The following is a 17,552-nucleotide window of genomic DNA, read 5'->3' as shown; positions in this document are numbered from 1 at the left end:
TTGAAACGAAGGTTACAGGATTTTGGCCTATGGATAATTCTATCAAGAACAATTGAGGGATATCAGACAAAAACTAAATGGATCTGACAGATCACTAGGTTACAGAGCAATCTGGCATTCCATTTGACTGGAATGTTACATACATGTTCCTCTACCAATTATTGCTTCATTCTTTCAAGAACTCAATTCAGGTGTTGAACAAAGACAACAACAGAGGCTCACAAGAAGAAGGTATTCCAATTATGGCCTTCACTTTTGCTTGCATGTGGATGGTCGGTTTTTTTAAGCTTTACTGCAAGAAGTATTTCAATTAGTTATATTGGTTACTCTGGGTCCTAACCAGCCACAGAGCTGTATTCTGTACCACGTGATGGGTTTGACTAACCAGGATCCAAAATTGCAACACACCCCAGACTTGATATTTTGAACGTCACACAATGTGAAGATATCACGCAAGAGGATGAAAACGGCATCATAGTGTCATGCAGATGGAGATTTTTTTTTAATTTACTTTTTGGGTGAAGTTCACTTTGGACAACCATGTTTTTTATTGTAACCACAAAATCCTTAGGTTACATTTGGAACATGTACTCTTCTCGTTGGAAAGTGCCCATTTGCTGTATTTGTTGTTGGATTTTGTATACGAAAGGATTTCAAGATCTAGCCAATGAAGATAACATTCTTTTAAAAGTGTATCCTTGTCCCATGCCACTCTTCACTATTTTCATTCAATATACTTCTTCATTATTGAAGGCAGACTTTTCCATCTCTTGGTAGTAAGTTCTCAACAGAAAATTGCAGCATTCTTGAAAAACTTATGGCAGACCGAGGTTCCATGATCAGAGAAAGTGTTGCTCTCAAACAGGCAAAACTCGTGATACCAGCCTTCACTAAAGGGAGGGAACAGCTGGATGCTATTGATGTGGAAAAAACAAGAGCTCTAGCAAGTGTAAGAATACATGTTGAAAGGGTGATTGGTTTGCTGCGTCGCAAGTATACCACTCCTCAAAGCACTCTTCCCACTGATTTCTTGAACAATGACAATGGACAAGATGAAGTACCAATTATTGACAGAATTATCAAAGTATGCTCTGCTCTTGTAAACCTGTGTCCACCTATTGTACCATTTGATTAGCTCCATAGTTCATACAGTACTACCATAGTCATATATTGTAGCTAATGAAATGGAGAGTCTGTATAATTTAAGAAATACTGTATAGTTTTTTTATTATATATTTACATATGTAATTGTGTATAATTTAAGAAATATTGTAACTCTATGAAATATCAAAATATCTCTGGTACATAGTTTAGCAGATATTTGTTTTCTGCACGTTCTGTATTTGGTATTCTAATTGTGTTATACAATTAGGTGTTTCAGTTATGCAATGCGCTTCAATTGCGTGTCGTGTACATAGCTGTTGTCAGTTGGTGATCTTCCTTCAGGTCTGCTAATGCCACATGCTACTCCACTGTTCTTTAGCATGAGCGACTCTGAGGAAGCTTGGGCATGTTCTAGTCGGAACGATGGAGTTTTAGATCCTTCTGTCAGTGCTGCTACACAGTCTGCAATTTCTGAATCGATGGGTTCTTTAACTGATAACCAATAACCTCACTAAGGTGATTGAATTTCGGCTCAGCAATTTTCCGAGGAGAATAGCCCGTCCATTGAACAGCAGTCAAGAGAGCTTTTTGCAAACGATATACCTGCAAAAAGGAAAGGAAAGGAAACCAGCAGCAGTTGGATCATTCCCTCCAAGTGCTAGATAAACTAGACAAAGCATCTGAAACTCTCAAGCAGAAATTGTGCGAGAAAGTTAAAGTTGCCCTGGAGTCAGGTACTGAATTAGTTTCCAAGCATGTTAAAGTCTGCTAACACCACATGCTATTCCACAGTTCTTTTATTTTTATGCTGTGGATTTTATTTTCATGCTGTTGTGTGTTCCACTTTTTTCAGTGTGGAGGTTTTGGTCATTTGAGCTTGACATGCATGAAACTTGCCGACACTTCAAAGAGTAGCGCTCACCGTGATTGAGTAGATGGCAGTTTGTTGACCACTGATGATGCTCATGCTCAGCAAGTTGGGTGTGATTTTTCAGATTTATTGTCTTCCTGTAACGATGAATTTAGTGTTAAAGGAGGTAGCAATGGCCTCAAAGGTCACTTGAAGTCCTCGCTTAACTTCTGGATTTAAGCATTAGATGCTTCAGATTTTGTGCTTGACATGATTAGGTGTGGTTACATGTTACCTTGAGCCCAGTATTCCTCACAGTGCTTTCTAAAGAACAACAGATCTGCGCTTCAGCATCCAGAATTTGTGGCCAAAGCAATTACCAAGCTTCTTAGTAATGCTTGTATTGTTGAACATGTCATTCCTCCATTCTGTGTGAATCCTTTAACAGTTGCGGAAGGAAAGAAGTTGTGTCTTGTTATTGATCTTAGGCACGCCAACAATTGTTTAGTTAAACCCAGATTCAAATATGAAGACTTGCACTTGCTATCTCAAGTTCTGGATGAAGGACACTGGTTTTTCACACGGGACCTTAAGTCCAGCTACCAGGAATAATGTAAGTGATTGTTTACAGTCTTCTCAGTTTTTTACATCTCTCAAGAGCTGTCCAGGTGCCTCATAAGTCTTGAAAAATATGAATTTTTTACCAAAAGAAGAGAAAAGGCAAAAGGGATTCTGCAATCTCCAAAAACAATTGAATTAATGTCATTTAAGGACAGCATTGGTGACGATGGAGAAGCAAGAACTGACCATGAGCCAAATTAAAAGAAAATATAGAAACTATGGTTGGAGTGAAGCTAAGAAATATTAAAAGAAAGGCTGCATAAAGCTAACGCAGCTGGACTCAGCAGAAACAATAAAGAACAAAAGTCTATTGCATGGTCATCCCTTTTTCACTGATAATCTTTTGTCAAGTGTACATCTATATCAGTACTTATTTTACAAGAAAAGTGAAGCTCATGGAACCACCAATAATTGAAGAAAGAATTTCTCTAAGGAAATTGCCTACTAGAGAAAAAGGGATCTACCTAGATGCAGTGGATACCTTTCTTAACAATATTACTTAATCTAAGGATTTATCATGTATCCTCTGTCAAGCAATGAAAACCAAAGGAAATAACTCCAAGAAGTCTGTCCCACTTTAGTTTCATTACAAACTTCAATTAAGAGAACATCCATGCAAAAATCAAACAAAATGAAATTTTTGTGGCAAGGTTCAAAAATTCAAATTTCCCTAAGTAGCCCCTAGTAAGACAACATACACCGCATATTTCTTTTCCCCCATATATGTTTTCATTTTTGAGAAAAATGAAGTTTACGCTTTCACCCACTAGAATCTATGGATTGGCTCACAAAAAGTCAAAAACTTAGCACTTTCCCTCGCTTCACGTTTCAAAGATACTGCATATAGAAAAAGTTCACCAAGCTAACCCAAGTAACAAACAGGAGGCAGTTGATTGTATCCATACTTTTTTGGTCCACCAGAGTGACACCAGAGAGGTGACAGCGATACATAAACCAACTAACCAAGGTGCTTCAAGAAGTTATCCCGCAGGAGTAAAGAGCATCACAACATTCATCCAGAAGTCAACTACTTTATTGATATTTGCAAGAGAAACAAGAGTTAGTGCAACGTAGAAGCTCTGTGCACAAAGAAATGCCATGTAACAAGGTTGACCAACCAGAGTTATCAGCTTATCAACAAACACCTAAGTACGAAAAAACAATGGCTTCTTTGAAGTTGAATCTCAAGGGGGTTGACCATCATCCAAAACGAGTTAAACACCTTGTCGGTGTTCACTGCATCTGTCATAAAGTACCAGAGCTCACAACATGTATCATTAAACTGGTGCCATCTTTGTTTTTTTCTTTATGCCTTTGATTCATGTTAGTTTAGTAAATGCTTTTCTATGTATTGTTATGTTGACTAGGCCTTTTGCATGCTTGATGGCTGCTGTTCCTGTATTTTTTAGGTTTGACAAGCAAGGACAAACATAGATTTTCACCAAAATAGATATTTCTTTGTTCTTTCTTTTGCAAGTTTTTATTCTTTCATATCAAACTGATTACGTTTACACAATGATTGTTGGATTTCTAACAGCTTCAATCTATGACATTACCTGTTGTAACAAATAATGAAAACACAAGCTTGCTTGCGTAACTCTAGTTGTCTATGTAACCAATGGTCACTTGCTTGGTGTGATACTTACAATGAAATCAAATGCATACAAGAATTCCCCCAAAACAAGAATGCATCATATTCTTCCTGTTCTCAACAGGCTCAGGTATGCCTCTCTATGAGGGAAGGTTTCTTTCTCCCATAAAGATCCAGCGTACTGATGCAGTTATCAAAATTGCCTAGATGATAGTGTTAGTCACCAAGGATGGACGGGGATGGGATTTCGCGGGACAACAAGACTGGAGAGGATCTTTGCGACGAAGATTTAGTGAAAGATAACAGGGTGTTCACCAAATGTTTCACATTTTGCAGACTTGATTCTGACATCCCTGGAAATCATGAACTCACATTCATTGTGTTTTGCCGTGTGCTGCAGCAACTCTTCACACTCTCTTTTTTTGAAACACAAAGAAAACAATTTAAAACCTAGGATGAAGCAGTGTGGTACCATGGTCTAATATTGCACAGAGTACTGTTGTAAATCCTAGCCATCTACACTTGGAAAATACCCTGCTGGAAATATCTTGTTGAACCTTGTGGTTTTAATGGCTAGGGCAACTACAAGAAAGATACTTTTGGTCACACCTATTTTAGGCATCAAAATATTTCCTGTTCCCTGTTTTCCTCCACCACTGGGAAACATATCAGGAAAATATCTGATCAAGAAGATTTCGAGGTAGAAAAATGTGGGACAATTTGCCAAATAAGGAGTGTGCACATTGTCCTGTATAACTACCTTGAAAGTTAGTGCAGGTAAGTATTGTATAAATAACATTAATTATTACTACATAAATTTTAAGTTTACTATAATGGAATGGTGTGATGAATAACACTAAATAATATTGAAAGTAATAATAATAACAACTCATGATTCATTTAGTATTTCCGTGTGTTTTATTCAAGTTTTCATTTTGTCGTTTGTCTCTGGCAAATGAAACTGGATGCAATCTGTTAAGGACACTAGCCAGAAGGCTCATTTTTATTTAATTGATTACTGATTAGTTTTATAATTTTCAGAATGATCCTAGATATGAACATAGTTTCCACGTTTGTTTAATTTCTATTGGTTTTGTAATTGGACCTTTCAGTGTCACCATGTGCATATAAAAGCGAGTTTAGTGTCCCTGTAATCATTTCTTTAGGAGTTTTTGAGTAGTATTAGTGAACTTTCGTTTATTTGTCTCTCAAATGTGAGTACCTTTGTAACTTTGTTTATCTAACTTTAGTTTTCCAGCATTGGGCAAAAGTATATAAACAGATATTTGGTCACCACAAGCACTGCTCACAATCAATAGACTGACTGGAAGGAGCACAAAGATGTTTTGCTTATTTGCAACATCTTGGTTTGTGTGTATGTTTTTTTTTTCTTTTTTTGGTGTCTAAAAGGCACATAAAAGTGGGGTTCTGAAACCTGCATTTGGAGTTGTATGGTTATTTCACAGAATATAATCTAAAAGAGGTGCTTATAAAGCCTGCAGACCTTGCTGTCTAAAGCAATACAGAGGTATGCTCTTCAGGATATTTTTGCGACCATTTTCTTTAACCCTTTCACCACCGGTGGCCTCTTTAGAGGCCACTGACAAAAAGGTACTGCAACACTCGTGGCCCCTTTAGCGGCCAAATAAATTTACACACATTACCGCTCTGTAACCAGGCTTTTTTTAGCAATTGGGGGGCCCAGATATTGCCATTTTCCTAGGGAGGGTTTGAGTAATGCAATCGTGTTTTTATCACCACGCGGTTTCATACAAAGTTTTCGAGATATTTTGTTTTGAAAGTTCAACGAGATAAAAATTCGAACTTCGCCATTTTTAAATGTCTTCGGGTGACGAGAGCGACAATTCTGGATCAGATTTATCATCTTCAAGCGAATATTCTTTCCAAGATGACGATGTCCTTGAAGAGCTGTTCGATAGCGATGAAGAGGAAGAGGATTTCGCTGGTTTTAATTTCGATTTGCCCGAAAACATGAAGTGGGAGAACCAGCGCTTCGATGTAGACATGCAACCGTTCACGTTAACACCTGGTCCGACAATAAACTTACCTGATACTGGTAAGGCTTTTGACTTTTTCTCGTTGTTTTTCACCGAGGAAATCATCGGTAAAATTGTGGAATTTACAAACAAGAATGCTCAGAAGAAAGAAGTACCAAATTGGCAACCTGTCACATCCGAAGAGTTAAAGGCATTTATTGCAATGTTGATCATTTCGAATGACATTATTGTTGTCCCACGCGACGAACGCTACTTCCTGTCATCTGCAGAAGCAAGGCTATTTCACATTCCAGGAGTGAAAAACATTTTGCGATCTCGAAAACGTTTCTTCCAGTTAAAATCGTACATATTCTTCTGCGACCCAGACCACGAACAAACAGAAGAAGAAAAGCAAGACCCCTTATATAAAGTGAGAGGTATTTATCATGATATTGTTCAGAAATTCAAGGAAATTTTTAACTGCTCCCGTGAAATCTCCATTGATGAAGCTATGGTTCCTTTCAAAGGGAGGTTAGCCATAAAGGTGAGAATGCCAGATAAGCCAATCAAATTTGGAGTGAAATTCTTTCAACTCTGTGATTCCAAGACTGGCTATTGCAAGAATTTCTCTATCTATGCTGGGAAGGACGACAGAGAGGCTGGTAACATCGGAAAGACCGGTAAGATTGTCATGGATTTGGTTGCAGATTTGCACAATACAAACCATCACCTTTATGTTGACAATTTTTACACCAGCCCAATTCTTTTCCTTTTGTTGAGGACAAGGGGAATTCTTGCTGCTGGGACAGCAAGACCTCGCAAGGGCTACCCGCATGAACAATTGAAAAGAGCTGTTCTCAGGAAACGAGAAGTGGCATGGCTTACTGCAAAGGAACAAGGAATGACAGCTTTGAGGTGGAAAGACAAAAAAGATGTCTATTTTCTAACTACAATACATTCCCCACCAGTGGTACCAGATTGGGTCGAAGATGACAACTCTGGGGCTGAATCAGAAGAAGTCAGAAATGAAAGTGACGTGGTGTGTAGAAGGGTCAAGCAACGAGGACGCTGGGTTACCAAGAAGATTTACAGGCCAGGAATTGTCAAGTCCTACAATAACTTTATGGGAGGAGTCGATCTCTCAGACCAAATGACAGCAGTCAATAAGTCAAAGAAACAGAAGAGGTGGTACCTTCGCATTTTCCTGAAGATGGTCCTTCTAAGCATTTACAATGCTTACATTCTTGAGGGGTTCAAGCGCCCAGAAACTCCAAGAGGAAGAAGGAAAAGGGATCTATTGTCTTTCAAGGAAGACCTTTGTGTGCAGTTGGTTGGCAACTTCCCACAGCAACACAAATCAACTGCCTCTAACAAAAGAAAGAGGAGTGCAGACACACCAGTGCCTGAACGTCTCAGTAATGTTGGAATCCATTTTCCCTTCAAAGGGGAGGGCAAGAATCATCGTTGTGTGGTCTGTGAAAGAAAGCACTTCTCTTCAAAGAAAGCAAATCCTGACAACCCTTCTCCAAGACACAAGACAACTTTCAAGTGCAGCCAGTGCAATGTTTACCTGTGCATTGGAGAAGGAGGATCAAATTGCTTCTATGACTACCATACTAAAGAAAACTTTGCTAGCTAGGGACAATAAATGAGAGGCACTACATCAGTAACTCAATAGAAGAACAGGTTTTATTTCAGAATTCATTTGTTACAGAGACAAAAACTATTTCTAAGTGCTAGTAAAAACTCACAAATCAATGGGTAAATTTAAAGTTTTTTTACTCAAAAGATGTTGCGCAATGACATGACTTTTTTGCAAATGAAGTCGGGTGAGTTTTAGTGTAAAAATATGACTTTTGTTGTAAGATAAATTGCTTTTTTCATCTAAGGTTGTCCTATGAAAAGCATTTTTTCATTTTAGAATATTGTTGGACAAATTTTGGTGGGTTTGTACACATTTCAAGAAGGACCATATGTTTTTTTTTCAAAATCGTAGGTTATCTCAACTTTGAGAGGTTCATGTTCAGTCAGTTTTCATCCTTTAAAAATGTAAATAGAATTACCTGAAAGAGAATTTTATAACAAATAAAATCATATGGGGTTCTTTTTTGCAAAAATGCTTCCTTCTCCATGAAAATTGCAATTAAAGTAATGTACGTAATCTCGGCAAACAGTACCAAAAACATCTGGTGTTCAGGGCTGTTTTCTGCAAAAAACGACTGGTGGTGAAAGGGTTAAGAGGAGAAACAACAAAACAGACACATAACATAGACAGAAACATAACAAAACCATCAAAGTATTCCAATCATCTGATGATAACACTTCCTTTAGATGTGAAGCATTGTATCATTCTTCTCAACCTACGTATGACTCTGTCATCAAGCACAGCAAAGTGTGAATGAGGACTTTCATTGATGAACCACATTAAAAGCTCTGCACAAACCTTGATGGGCTTAGAAACACTGACAACTGTAATGAAAATCCACTCAAAAAGTTGCTCAAGTTTCCTGGAGATAGCCAAAATATGGCCCATGCAGATCAATTACAATAAACCCTCTGAAGTGACAAGACTGAACCAACAAGAGAGTTATGCAGTTATTAAGAAGGAACCCAAAGGAGTGGAGTGGCCATCTATTCAAGATAGAGGAACCTCTCTTCATTAGCCATGTTCCAGCGGGTTGCACATGGAAATATTAATATTAAGAAAGATATACATCATACTCCTTTATCTCAAACTTTGAGGAGTGGTAACACCAAGACATTTTTAATATTACATTCAATTTGCAACCAGCCTGCAATAACCTCTTTCCTATTGTCAATTAAGCAGTGAAACAAGCCTCCAGGTAGTATTGTTGACATAGAGAATGATTTTAAATTATAGAGTCCACTGCATGACCACCTTAGCAAAATAAGAGAGCAGTTTTGATTTATTCATATATTTATATATATACCTATTCCGTATTTAAATTGTTTATTTCATTGTAGAATTTTTATTCGTTTCATGAATAGACTATTAATAAAATGTATAAATTGTTGTATGTATATATATATTTTATCTTAACTGATGTGATGCTTATATCACCTTATCAGCCAAAAGAGTAAAACTAGAGGCATCCATAACATTAAATATGATTGATGCTTTATGTTGAATACCGTTAATGAAAAAAAATTCCTCGTGGTAAATCATTTTGGCTTGTCACATCCACATCCTAAGTTCACAGACCTTTCAGTGAATCTTCAAAGTTGTTTTACTCAAAAGATGGCACTCTTATAAATATTTTAAAGGGGATTTGTTGCAATTTGGTGCTCTAGTTTTGTAGAGGAAGCCAAAACACAGTAGATGCAGATCAAGTTAGGTAAACCAACAGAAACCCTCCCAAACAACAAGTGCAAACCAATAAAAGAATTACATAAGATGAATCAACTGTAAGATAAAATACAACTGGGCCACATAGAACTCAAAGGTAGAAACAATCATCCACATCTCAACACACCAGTGAGGAAAGACATACTCCAGAGAGTTTGTAGAATACCAGCAAACTCAAATGTAACAACCATCATCAGAACCTCGTTATGTAATTCTATGCATCAACTATATGATTGCCTTGTAGAAAGCATCACTCCAATCTGAAAAGAGCAGCAGATCATGATGACAAAGAAGTCAACCTGGCAGACATTGCCAATCATCATAAACAGATAATAATTGAACTATGAAAGGGGGATGTTGCAGCAATTCTTTTAAAGATGACAGATCTCTGATTGTCCTTTTTATTTCACATTTTAGGCCACTGGTGACATAAAGTAATTCATCAGGAAAGAAACTACAAGCAATTCACCTACACTTCTGACATTTAACCTTGTGGAAGAGAAGTCAACTGTGAAAGACTCAAGCCAGCTCTTTACTGTCATAGATAAGAGTGTGTTTCTAGAAGTAGCATTTCCCTCTCTCCTGTACAGAAAACATGAATGAAAACAGCAATAAACTACAAGGTAAGTTAGCACACTATTTTTATTCCTTTATTACTAACTATTAAAGGTGTGAAAAGAAAAAAAAACTGCAGACATTATTACTACTATCAATAATTGCTAGTGGCTGCATGGAAGACTAACTAATAACTATTAACTATTGGCATGCCAACATTAAAATAACAACACATCAAATGTTCCTGCAGAACATCATTGCCATAAATATTAAAACTTTATGTAATGCTAGTGTAACCACAACTGCTTTCTAGATAATAATAATAATGCATGTCATTACATAATTATAGTGATTAAATCACTATTGTTGCAGGGTTATGAGAAATGAACACTTGCCCAGACAAGTGTGAAAACTGCTTGGAGTACAAAACTTACACTTTTTGATGCATTTATTAAAGACACCCACCCAATATCAAGTCCTGCTAAAATTTGGTTTTCATCCCTATTGTTCTACATTTACATCTTGACATTATGTTATTTCTATAAACTAACAACAGAAATAATATTCTCATCACAGAATCTGCAGCAGATCCACTAGTCAGCTGCTACATACACGCTGTTCCCCCAGTAAAGAATGCAAAATCATCAAACAAGAAATATTTCAACTGTACTTTGCAAAAAGGGGCAGAATCTGTAAGAGTGGTTTGCTTCGTTTCACAGAAACAGCCAGAGCTTAAAACAGTAGACCAAACCAAAGCTGTAGTGAGAGTGAGTAACTAAAACAAGTCCCTCACAGGTGACATTGTACTGGACCAGCCACAAAAGTGACACCTGTTGCCCAAGTACCATTTAACTACTGTGAAACTTTGACAGCAAGAGGAATAATGGCCGTTTCATCTATGAATCAAGCTGCTGCAAAGCAACTGGTCACAGTTGTAGCAAAGGCTGCCCATGTATCAGGTGTTAAGAAAATATCAACTCTACGCCAAGGAGTGTTACGTAAGCAAGAGGAAACAATACATGACACAACAGCCTCCATTAAACATGTGCTATGGGAGTCTTGAGTGGACTCATTAGAAGTAAACAAAACATACCTTTACAGAATCTTAAGGTGAAAACAAACAAAAGTGAAATGTACCTCAACACAGCAAAAGACAAATAATTCATTTGTAAAGAGGACCAACCATTCTCTCAACCATTGGCAGGTAGACCCAGGCACAGAAACCACATTGATAAAATTAATGGTAAAGTAATTGGAAGTGTACACACAAAGGAATTAGTGTGTAATTATAATACTTTCCTATAAAATACAAATATCATCCACACCAAACATGACTATGTCAATGTTTTCAATATTGTTTTAATTTTACAATACCAATCATGTTCTTTAAAATTACCATTCCAGTTTCAGATATTTCACCTTTTCAAAATATATTTGCATTTCATAGTGGTTACATATAACTAAACTTAAGTATGCACAAAGAGCAGTTACACAAGATATCAATAATTGTTATTCAAAATTTGAGTCCTTCTTTTTTAAGATGTTTTAAGCATTTCCCATATTAAGCTTTATAATTATGTATTACTACACCAAGTATGTTTTGCAATTAAAAAATTAGCACTGTGGTTCATACCTTATGACCTTTCTGGATATTTTTCTATCTACCCTGTAAAAGTTACATTGTTCTTCCAATTTTAAATAAACTTTTTGTTTATAATTAATCTCCAGTGAATGGTATTGTTTATTCTTTGCAGACACATCAACCACCTCTTTTTGGCAAAAACACCTGAGATTAGAGTCATTTTACTTGCCCCATAAACAATATCTAACAGTTAATGCGTAATATTGGAAACAAAACAAAATGAGATAATGGAATTGGTATGTAATTATAACGAGCAGTGCAGTAACTATTTCACATGCCAAGTAAAATGACTCTAAAAAAAGGAATTAGACATTTTAAAACATCCTAGAATCAAAAACTACGCCCCACTCCCTTGCCTGTTGGTCAAATGCATCTCCCTAATCTCTTATTATTGCCAGTATTGTTATTAAATAAACATTATTATCAGTATCCATATTCTCCATACTAATCTCTAGACATTTCCTGGGGTTTTGACAAGGAGAATTTGTTCCTCTCCTTTATTCTCATGACCTTTTAAGTTTAATTTAGGGATGATGTTGTAAGGAGAAATTAGAAGTTAGTTTCTCTTAGGGGTTAAAGGGTTAAATACAAGCAGATTTCAGCAGCATCACTTTTTTAAACTTGATAGGAAGTTTGTGATTAGTTTATAAAGTTCACAATAAAGTTATTGAAGAGCAATTCAGTTGTGTTTCAGTATGTTGCTTGCATTTATTGTCTTTTTACTCAGTTGTCAACAAAGAACTTGAATATTCTTGGTGAAGCTCAACCTTTCAAGGTTGATAAGGTGCCAGTTACAGGTCCATTCATGGTCCTTACTTCAGGGATTTTCCTTGTTTCAAGGTTCTTACCGCTCCTCATCTTTAGATGCCCCGTGTCATTCCTTGAGGAACAGAAATCTTAAAGTAAGGCATCTTTGTAGTCCTGGACTGAGAACTGTATGCCAATTTTTAAGGGCCAAATGTTCTTCATGTCAGGACACTGGTTTTTACTTTCAGGAAAAGCATTCTTTATATGAGAAATTTTCCAGTCCTTATTTGAGGACTCTTCCTCATTTTAAGTTCTTTGTGTTTGTCATTTTCTAATACCTTCCCTATCCTTATTTTGCGGAGACCAAACCTCGAATCCAATAATTAGGATCGGCACACGAAAAGTTTGACATTTGAATTAATTAAGTTCAACAGATTTGTATTTGGATCGACTTGCCACTCTACTTGACCAGGCTTGTCGAATAGATTGGCAAAAGATCAACTTCATATCATATGTCAAACCATTGCATGTGCCAAATCTAATGCATACATTACAAATACATTAAATAAATAAATTTTTACCCAGAAATCTACACATTTTTATGTTTGTAATGCGCACACAACTTGTTTTGCAACAAAATGGCAGGGAGAGCAGAAAATATGTGTTCCTCTAGCTGCAAGAGCACAAGATATACATGCCTGAAGTGTGTGAACTACTTCTGTATGCCACCAGCCAGAGTTTCTTTTTAGTTGAGGACAAGTGCAAACTGGATGAGGAACAGTGATGTTTCTTTAGGAAATGAGCAATAATAAAAGGCAAGCTAAATTCAAAACTTGTCTTCTTGTGGCAGCAAAACCTCCAATCATCTCTTACAAAAAGGGAAAATCCCTTAAAGACATGTTTGTGTGAGCAAAAAACATAATTTGAAGACGATAATGTGACGCGTCCACAAAAGCCACATGGGGGGGTCCGTGTCAGTCTGTCTTTACCTTTAATCTCACTGCATCTTGAGTTACCTTCATCACACTTGCAAGAGAAATATTCATTTGTCATGTTCACTTTTCCAATCCAGTTCGACTTAATTAGGTTCAACATTTGAATTAACAGCTGAACTTTATTATTTGGGTCAACCCAAATTGGTATTAGGTTCTGCACATGTAAAGTTCGAGTTCCAAAAGTTCCAAACTGACGTTTGGTCTGTCCGATATATTTGTTGTCACAGTCATTGCAAGGAATAGAATAAATGGCGTCGGTTCGTTGTTCTTTCATGACAGGATCCTTAGGTACATGGTTAAAAGAGCACCAAAAAGCAGTTTTCCCATGCAAAAAGGAAAAATTCAGCTTTATGGGAGCATACATGCCTAACTAACCATACAATTGGGTGGGATAATTCTAAAATTATCACCACTAATCGGCGTTACCACCAGCGCCTTTGTTTGGAGGCTTGGCATATTAACTCCGCCCACGCTCCTTTAAATCGTGACGATGGCGGTTTGCTTCCTGACGCCTATTTACACCTCGTCAGAAAAAGGCCACTAATTAGTGATCATATAAAAGGACCTCTTGTTGTAGCGTTTAGATCACCCCTGATGAAGGCACTAGACAGGAGTGTCGAAACGTTGGGTCTATGAATTGTAACTTCTTCGGTTACATTCATTAAATCTGCAGACCAGAGTAGCATCAAACTATGTCTGATTGTCCACCTGGTTGCCGTGTGAACTTAAATATATTATATCCTCATGTGTCTATCGCAAAACGATAAGCGTGGAACTTTTGACAGCCATTCGCTTGATCCTGGTTACTAAGTAAACGACGAAATGAGCTGAGGAAATCGGACGTTCCAGTATTCAGTGCCATTTCAGCAGTATCTTCTAGTATAAAGACATGGTAGCCACAACTAAAAAAGTAGATAAAAGCTCAAAAACAGTACCTATTAGCGTTGCCTGTATTGGGTTGAATTCTCTGGAGTAGTCGCACCTATCAACTGCTCACACTTGGAAGGAAAGCGGAGAGACCTGAGAAACAAAACATCAAAATGATTAAAGCAACGATCACTTTGTAACAACACCGATTACATTTCCATCAACTACCACAAAACTGAAGAGATTATAGGGGTGAAAAGTACATCTACCAGAACAGAGAGGTTCATTCCATTGCCGCGATACCTGAGAACGGCTCGCATAGGCACCAAGCCTTCGATTTCGAGGCAGTAGAACTGTGGTGTAATCATCACGATACGTATCAGAGCACACAGGCAACATCAACGACATGTTGGAGGAGTAAGTAAGCTGATTTGTCAGATTTGGTGTGTCCAGTCAAATGACGGCTCCCTCAGTAATTTAAAATATTACATTCTTAGAAAAATTAACTGACAGGAAACCTGGCATTGATCTTATAGATTGGCACGATAAAATTCATTAGAAGCCCACAACAAGCTCCTGTACAAAGTCACTTGGTAATAATTCCCTAGAGTTAAGCGCGACATTTCGTAGACATAACGATTTTAAATCGCTAAAATTTCTCCTATTTATTATTATGCTTACATCTTACTAGCGCTGTTAGACGTAGACAATGTTTGGGTCGCTTGTGGGGGTCGCTTGTGGTACTTGAAGCTCGAAAACGAGAGGGGCAATCTGGCAGTTTTGAAAACTTTAAGAAACAAGGTAAGTCCTGAAGTTAGGAAGACAATGCGAAAGTTCCTACCCAGAAATGATCATGTACGAAACAAAGACCGCCAGGGTCCAGCGGTAGTAATCAGGTTGGCTGAAGAAAAGCTTATCGAGTACCTCCAGCAGCTGGACTTCGTAAACCACACAATTATCCCAGAAATGAATCACTTTACTGAGCATAACAGGGTGGGAATGTATCCTCATCCCATCAATATCGCCGTGGATCCCTACAGCAGCCTGTTGTTTCTCACCATGAATCAAGAAACGGGTATATGAAATTTGTGTATGGCTCAGTTGCACAACCCAGTTCAAAATGTTGAAGTTCTTAAAGAGTCTGTCGCTGCCAAAGAAGTCCACTTCAAGAACAATGTCGTATCTCTAGCTGGCAATGACGGTCCAATCAAATTTCACAAGGTGGTCAAGGGAAGCGTTTGCGTCGATGTCAATGAACTAAGAAACCGTGGCGAAGTGTTGGAGAAAGTAAATGAACTCGGCTTTGCTCCTGGCGGAACTGTGATCAAAATGAATTCTCGCATCGAGAAATACGTCTCTGAGTTAAAACGCGATTATGAAACGAGAGGATTCCACTCGGACCAGATCAACTTCTGGGATGCTGAGAACCAAAACACTTTTCAATTTGAGGCTAATCCGGTGTCCCAGTGGATTTGAACCCCCCCTAGATTTGGACCCCCCGGTCCAAATCCGCTAGCGGATATGGACCCCCCCGGTCCAAATCCGCTAGCGGATATGGACCCCCCCGGTCCAAATCCGCTAGCGGATATGGACCCCCCGACAAAACTGAGTGAAAACATCATCCTTAACGTTCCAGTAAAAATGGATGATACTTTACGTTCCAGTGCGCACTAAAGTATGTTTTTAATTTAAAACATACGTATCGTTAATGCATGTTAATGGCATCCCGTCGGATGTTTCTTTTGACCAAGGGAAAATGGCCAAGAATTCAGTTTACTGTCTGGAGAAAGGTCGTTTCTGAACCTTTTCCGCGATAACCGAACACTGCTGGATTCAATAAGAGAAAAATTTGTGACACTAATTTATTTTGTCATTGTTCAATGCACGAGTGTTGGGACGACATGGTACAGTGCGAGTTGTGCGAGGAGTGGTTACACATGAGCTGCGAGGGATTTAAGACTACCCCGGAGGACGAGTGGCTCTGCATTGTCGGCGGATCGCCAGACTCTAGACGTCTTCGTAATTGTTAAGGTGTTATTTCGGATCCCTCAACAGTTAGTAATCGTTAAAATTAGAAAATAAGATTGAGTTCGATGTAATAGTCTCCATTTTTGTTAAGACGTACACATTAGTGTTGATTTGCATCTGAAAATAAGCTGAGAGTTCCAATAGTTCATAAGAATAGAAACATTTTTACTTATCATAGGCTTTACGAACGACTTGTCAGACTGAATTATTTTTGTGACAGGAAGCTGAATAGTCTCCACTATTTTTATGACGTTTCGTATCAATGTTGATTCGCATCAGAAGAAGCAAAAATTTATTGTAACAATTTCAATAGTTCAAATGCAGTAGTTTGTTCACATCTAACTCTTGCATATACTGTATGACTCGCTATAATAAATGCGATAGAATTGGAACGAAATGGCTGGGTTTTTTTTTACCTTTATTGATATTGTGTTGTGATTGGAAAGAACATCGACAAAAAGCTTGCAAATAGAATAAGTTACCAAATATGATACAAAGGATGCTTAAAAGGAAAGTCTGGTAGGGGGGTCCGAATCTGCGAAGGGGGGGGTCCATATCCGCGGGGGGTCCAAATCCGCTGTCTTGGTGTTTCATACATCTCACTGAGCTCAAGTATCGTTTCATATATAACTGCCATTCTATATGTTGATCCAAAAGCCACCGATCCTGCGTTGGAAGGAAAACTTCAACGAAGTAGTTGTCTTTGCTGAGACTAGTAGAGCTGGAAATATGGATAGAATGGCGATTAGGACAGAGTTCTATCAACCAGTTCGATCGCGTTGGTTAAGCCTGTGATGCGCAGACAAATTGTTTTAAGATCTTAACTTCACTAAAGCAAACCGCTGAATCTTTGAATGTATTGGGCAAGATTTACAAAGCTTTTTCAGTTCATGAAAAGCACCAGGCGTACAGGCTCTCTAGTATTCAAAAGGCGGTCGGGCTGGTCAGCGACACTCTTCAGTTTCTGTAGAGGAATGAAACTTCAATCAGAAGCGGGGTTGCCAATTTACCAAAAACCCTCAATGGCCCACACGGTAACGTGGCGTCTTAGACTGTTGTTACGCGAGAAACTTTGGAAACGCAGCTAAGGAAGGCTTAAAGAGGACAACCCATTGGGCGGCATACTATTTTACAAATCCGAAGTCTTGGTTTACTGTACCCGAACGTCCCATGATCCTGTCAGCCATA

The 17,552-nt window shown here is 38.0% G+C and overlaps 1 protein-coding gene and 1 long non-coding RNA gene across 2 annotated transcripts; both read left to right on the top strand.

The window, feature by feature from the left end:
- Nucleotides 1-9,669: 9,669 nt before the first annotated feature.
- LOC113685766 (uncharacterized) lies at nucleotides 9,670-11,803 on the top strand. Its single transcript, XR_016181772.1, has 2 exons — nucleotides 9,670-10,153; nucleotides 10,662-11,803. It is a non-coding gene; the product is annotated as an uncharacterized LOC113685766 (long non-coding RNA).
- On the top strand, nucleotides 10,969-15,419 carry LOC149036453 (uncharacterized). Its single transcript, XM_089188584.1, has 3 exons — nucleotides 10,969-11,083; nucleotides 14,580-14,753; nucleotides 15,028-15,419. The coding sequence occupies exons 1-3, from the start codon at nucleotides 10,969-10,971 to the stop codon at nucleotides 15,417-15,419; spliced, it is 681 nt and encodes a 226-aa protein (XP_089044710.1).
- Nucleotides 15,420-17,552: the final 2,133 nt, after the last annotated feature.

This window comes from Pocillopora damicornis, chromosome 12 (genome assembly GCF_964200805.1).
Source record: "Pocillopora damicornis chromosome 12, jaPocDami1.2, whole genome shotgun sequence".
Lineage (NCBI taxonomy): Eukaryota > Metazoa > Cnidaria > Anthozoa > Scleractinia > Pocilloporidae > Pocillopora > Pocillopora damicornis.
This window is presented reverse-complemented; position numbering and strand designations above follow the sequence as displayed.

Bases quoted from the DNA above. Each gene is read 5' to 3' on its own strand.
- LOC149036453 (XM_089188584.1), top strand. From the start codon at position 10,969: ATGGCCGTTTCATCTATGAATCAAGCTGCTGCAAAGCAACTGGTCACA. The intron at 11,084-14,579 runs GTAAGCAAGAGG...AAAACTGAAGAG, and splicing joins TCTACGCCAAGGAGTGTTAC to ATTATAGGGGTGAAAAGTAC. The intron at 14,754-15,027 runs GTAAGTAAGCTG...ACATCTTACTAG, and splicing joins ATCAACGACATGTTGGAGGA to CGCTGTTAGACGTAGACAAT.